General features: G+C 37.8%; 1 protein-coding gene across 1 annotated transcript in view; it reads left to right on the top strand.

Moving 5' to 3' along the window:
- The window catches only part of DICER1 (dicer 1, ribonuclease III), an 88,295-nt gene that overhangs the window by 31,944 nt on the left and 50,459 nt on the right, over positions 1-5,892 (top strand). The window contains exons 7-9 of the mRNA XM_042464688.1: positions 1,770-1,904; positions 2,939-3,099; positions 3,517-3,685. Coding sequence (XP_042320622.1) covers positions 1,770-1,904; positions 2,939-3,099; positions 3,517-3,685 — 465 coding nt within the window. The remainder of the gene's footprint in view (positions 1-1,769; positions 1,905-2,938; positions 3,100-3,516; positions 3,686-5,892) is intronic.

Genomic DNA, 5,892 nt, shown 5'->3' with positions numbered 1-5,892 from the left:
TTCTGTGGAGACTGGGAAGGGTTGGAAGGGAGGAATAGGAAAGATGCCTCTTCCTCTTCCTCTCCTAGTGCTATTCCCAGCCTTCAGCTGCCTCCAGAGTGGCAGCTGGAAGCCAGGAAGAGTTGGGAGGGAGGAGGAACAGGAGCGCGCTTCTTCCTTGTCCTCTCCCAGTGCTAGCAGAAGATAGGTTGATCCATTATAAAGTATGTACTTTCCCTGCTGTGCTCTGCATCCATACCTGCCTCTGATAGGAGTAAGGGTTGTAGACTGTTTGGCCCTTATAGCACAAGGCAACTTCTGGATTTGATAGAGGAGAGGGAACTACATGTGTTGCTAAAGGTTTTAGTAAGCAGTTTCTTACTGCAGGGGTGGGCTGCTGCCAATGATAGGATGTGATGCTTGCCACCAATAGGCTGGACCACCTCCTTGAAATTCCCTTTAGTTTTTAATACCCCACACAAATTTGTATTTTGCAAAAACAATCCACCATATCCCAAAGGAAGTTACTTCCACTTTAGTTTTTGCTTAAATTAAGGTTCCTCTCAGACCTGAGAGAGAAAGAAAAAGTTGTTCTCTATATCCTCTAAGATAGGGCTTGGTAAAATACAGTCCCTTGGTCCTCCAGGACATTTTTTTAAAAATCCCATCACCACCATTTTTGCCTTCAAATGCCCCCTTGACAGTGTAAGATGCATGTTTGGGATATTTTGACAACCTGAACCATTTTTCCAAAAGAAATTGACCTATATTTTGACTTCAAGGTCACTTCCTTTTGGGGGAAAAACCCAAACAAAACCACTCCTGGACTAAAGTGGCCCATAGAGGACCAGAATGCCTGGGACAGTGGTGTGATTGGGGTGTATGCAATTCCCACCGCCCCACTCCCAATTTTAAAAAGGTACAGTGGCCCTTCAAGATCCCTTAGGGCACTTAAGGTCTGAGAGCTACTCAGCCCTGCTCTAAGGAGTGTGAAGAAAATTGTAGTCTTTTTTAAAACTAAAAATACTTCCTCCCCTACCTCCCCTCCCAAATTTGGAGGGAGTGGAGAACACCCTTGAAAGTATATATATATATATATAAAAGCCCACCCTGTCTTATTATAATAGTCATTCATCTTGTACAGACAGGCCAAAATAAAGCAGCTTCAGGTCACTTTGGAGGTATGCTGTTTAAATGATGCATGCGTCCTAAGAGGCCAGAAGCCATGCCAAAGCCACACTCCAGTCCTAAGGACTGGACCATAGCTTTGGCACAGCTTCTGGCCTCTTAGGATGCATGCATCAATTAAACAGCATTCCTCCAAAGTGACCCAAAGCAGCTTTATTTTGGCCTGTCTATATGGGCCCATTATATAAGTAGTAGTACTTTTCCAGTGATTATAGTAGTGTGTTATTAATGAGTAAAGAAATATGTTAACTTTTTGCCTAACAAACATGTAATGGGAACCTTTTTTCAAAAATTGATGTTAAATGCATTTGCTTTTAAAATGAACCTTCCAGACTCTAGTTTGTAGTAGCACCTAAAGGTCTAGCTTGGTCCTTACTTGTAAATGGATGGACTTGACTTGCCCCTTGGTGAAATGAAAATGTAGTTCTGTAAAACTTCCTGAGCTTTCTGTGAGAGACCAAAATCATTTTTGTTAGAACCTGTATCTGTTGAATTTGAGAAGTCATGTTTTATTGTTATTAATGATCATTAAAAATAATAAAGTCTTGATCTTTTTAATGTAAACAACCTTCATGTTCATCTTACCTCTCTTCATATTGCAGGTTTTGGTTATGACCTGTCAAGTCGCTCTGAACGTTTTAAAACATGAACATTTATCCCTGTCAAACATCAATCTTCTTATTTTTGACGAGTGCCACCTTGCAATCCAGGATCACCCCTATCGAGAAATTATGAAGGTTAGTTGTGATTCAGTTTTATCTCTTTAATCAATAGGTTATAGTAAGTAGGCAAACTGAAGTCTTGCATAGTGATGCTGGCTAGTGATGCTGTACCTTGTCTGGCATCAAACTTACAGTACTTGTTTTTCTCACGGTAGCTGTTTCTCTGTTGAATAAATGGATTCTTTCTCCTGCCAGAGATTAGGGAAGTTGACTGTTAATTTACTCATCAGATACTACTATAGGGAATGGGTATGGGGAAGGAATGGAGTAAGTAAAAATTCAGTGCCATTTAAGAGACATCAGCTTCTTTTCTTTGATACCAGGAAACAAAGAATGTTTAGAAGTGTTTTCTAGCCATCACAATAGTAGTTTCTGGAGCCAGTTAGACTCCCCTATGTTTCTTGAGGCTAATGAGGTGAGAATGCACTTTATTAAACATGGTTGTTCAATAAGAAGGTCTAACAGTGGAACATTATGTGCTTTCTAAGTGTTAACAGCCATCCTCAAAACAGTCTTGTTGGTGTGTTCAGCTAGGAATTATTGTGATCTCTCATTTAACATTTGGCAATGAGAGGTTGCAAGGTGCTTACAGAATAGTGATTCTAACTATAACGCTCTTTCTCTCCAATACTTATATAATATGCATTGTGGTCCCTTCTTTGGAAGTGTGCTTTGAAGATGCATCATTGAGTCACCTGGCTTGGACTATAGGGATTCAGAACCATTGCCCTACATATACAGCACTAGCAGCAATCTTCCTTATATCAAATAGATTGTTAATACCACTTATTACTGGGTCATTTCCAGTCTGAGGCCTAATAAGTAATTGTGGGAGGTAATGGTGGGAGGCAAATGATCTTTTTCTGTAGTCCAGTAAATCTGTTTTCTCTCTCCCATCTCCCTAAATTTTTTCCCCTCATACTGGAAAAAGAGTTACAGAATTTCATAAACCATTGCTTGAATCCTTTCCACTTCTTTGGATATGAGTGCCATCTCTACTTTAAAATAAAATTAGTGTTCACATAACACATTCTGTTTTGTTTCTTTAGCTTTGTGAGAGTTGTCCATCATGCCCTCGAATCTTGGGTTTAACAGCTTCCATTTTAAATGGAAAATGTGATCCAACAGAATTAGAAGAGAAGATTCAGAAACTGGAGAAAATTCTAAAGAGCAGTGCTGAAACGGCAACTGATTTAGTGGTTTTGGACAGGTATACACTGATACACTTGTAGTACTATATGTTGTATTTTCTTGGCAAGATTTGTTAAGGGGGGCTTTTCTTTGCTTTCCTCTGAGGCTGAGAGAGTATGACTTTCCCAAGGTAGCCCAATTGGGTTCTGAGTGGAGATTCTGAGCCTGTTTTCCAGAATTGTAGTCCAATGCTCAGACCACTACACAATGTACAATTGATGAAAATTGCTATTGGACATAGGAGAAGTGTTTTTTGTGTATTCAAACACTGTTGAAATACTTGAAATATATACTTTAAATTTATTTTGCTAAAGAAAAATAAAAGTAAACTTTGTGGCCTATATCTTTTTAAATTAAGATTTTATTTCCTGGTATATATTTTCAACACTTGGTGGAAATTTTCTTACTGGTTCTTTTTTCTCCCTCTAAACTAAAGGTATACTTCTCAGCCATGTGAAATTGTGGTAGATTGTGGACCATATGCTGACAGAAGTGGACTCTATGAGAGGCTGTTAACCGAGCTGGATGATGCGCTTAGTTTTCTGAATGATTGCAATATATCTGTACATTGCAGGGACAGAGATTCTACCTTAATTTCTAAACAGGTAAAGGCAAATGCTTTCATATAGCATTGTCCTTTATTTGACTGATTAACTACATTATGATTCTGTTTATTTCATAGGAACCTTCCATCCAGAAATATTTTTAGTTTACCTCTTGTTCAATCTGCATAATTTTTTTTTATTCATCGGCAGGAGAAATTAGTTTGAGAATTTATGATATATTCTCAAGTTAGTTTTGTAAATCAAATACCGTAGGTATCTGCTGGGGGTTTGGTTCCAGCCCCCTCTGTGGATACCAGAATTTGTGGATTCTAATGTTCCATTATTTTCAATGGCATAATAAAATGGTGTCCCTTATATCAAATGACAAACTCAAGGTTTCCTATTTGAATTTTTGAAAAAAAAATAAGTTCAAGCTGTGGATGGTTGGATATGTGGATGAAGAATCCATGAATACAGAGGGCCAACTATATAAATAATTTAGAAAATATGAAAAAGAAAGTGGTACTTCGGGTAATATTTAAGTAGCAGGTAGATGCATACTTTCACACTGGATGTATTTCTAGGGACAATCCAGTCATTTCCCCACATTCTGGTTACTCTGTTGCTTTTTACAAAAGACTTATACAGTTGGCCCTCTGTTTTCGCAGGGGTATTCATTCTGGATACACACACACACCTGCGAAAACGGAGGCTCGTGCATATTCAAGCCCCATAGGCTTGAATGGGGTGCACAAACCATTGACAATAGAGAAGGTTGCCCCACTGCAAATTTTCAAGGTCGCGGATTTCAGATCTGCAAGTTAGGAGGGACAACTGTATGTCTCAGTTTCCAAAGAGATAGCTCTATTACACTGTCATAGCATAAAATGGAAAATGGTGATTGAGAAAGGAAATGTCTAAAGGTAGTGTCTAATAACACCTTTAAGACTAATTTACTTCAGAAGATTAAGAATGATCACTATGAAAGATCTAGATAACATACTAAAGTGTAAAGATATAGAACTGAACACTAAAATCAGAATTGTCCAAACCATTAAATCCCCCATTACTATGTATGGATGTGAGAACTAGAAAGTGAAGAAAGCGAATAGGAAGAAAATTAACCCATTTGAGATGTAGTGCTGGAGAAGAGTGCTGAGGATTCTGTGGGCAGACAGAAAGTCACACAAATGGGTCCTAGAACAAATCAAGCCTGAGTCTCCCTGAAAGTGAAGATGACTAAACTGAGGCTGTCATACTTAAGCCACACCATGAAAAAGCTTGATTCATTAGAAAAGACAGTAATACTAGGAAAAATAGGAAGCAATAGAGGGGAAGACAACATATCAGACGGTTAGACTCAGTTAGGGAGGCCACGGGCCTGAACCTGCAGCACCTGAGCAGAGAGGTTGAGAATAGGGGAGGTCCTGGAGATAGGTAATTCACAGGGTTGCCATGCATTGAAGTTGAATCAGAGAAGCTAACAGTATATTATTATTTATTTCTGCATGATGTTTTGTGGATATCAAACCACTTCTTATGTGCTGATGGAGTGCTGGTGTATTGAAGTCGCAGGTTCTTAAGCAGAGTTACATAGTTGTGGGAATGAGATCAGAATGGATACAGAAGAATGGAAATTGTAGCCCTGCCCATAATTCTTTAACAAGCTGCATAAGATATTACAGATCATTCAGGTAGCTGGTCTGTTAGTACTGAGGTGTAAAAGGAACAAGTCTTCTTTGCTAGTCAGTTTCTTTTAAGTTAGAATTGTATATATTGTATTTTTAAAGGTTGTACGCCGCTTTGTGGTAACAAAAAGCAGGATATAAATTAAAGTTTTATTATTTTATAGAATGTTTTTGCAAGAGATTTCTTCTTCTTCTTCTTCTTCTTTAGCAGTTTTAAGGATTTGTTTATTAATGTACGTAATGTTTCAAGAAAGTCACATTTGTGTTCATACCTCTGCTAATGGATTAATGAATATATTGCAGCTCACTTGTTTATCTGCCTAGACTTGCTTTAACTTTTTTTGTTCAAGAAATCAGTGCATGTAAATCAGAGATTTATGTTGTGGAATGTTGAAATGCTCTGAAATATATTTGTGGCTACATAGAGAATGGCATAGGTCACACTGGAGGATGAGCAACTGAAAGCACTTCTGAGAATAATAATAATAATAATAATAATAATAATAATAATAATAATAATAATAATAATAATAATAATAATAATAATTTTGTTGTGTTTGATGTTGTGGGTTACATTGT

Source organism: Sceloporus undulatus, chromosome 1 (genome assembly GCF_019175285.1).
Source record: "Sceloporus undulatus isolate JIND9_A2432 ecotype Alabama chromosome 1, SceUnd_v1.1, whole genome shotgun sequence".
NCBI classification, from domain to species: domain Eukaryota; kingdom Metazoa; phylum Chordata; class Lepidosauria; order Squamata; family Phrynosomatidae; genus Sceloporus; species Sceloporus undulatus.
This window is presented reverse-complemented; position numbering and strand designations above follow the sequence as displayed.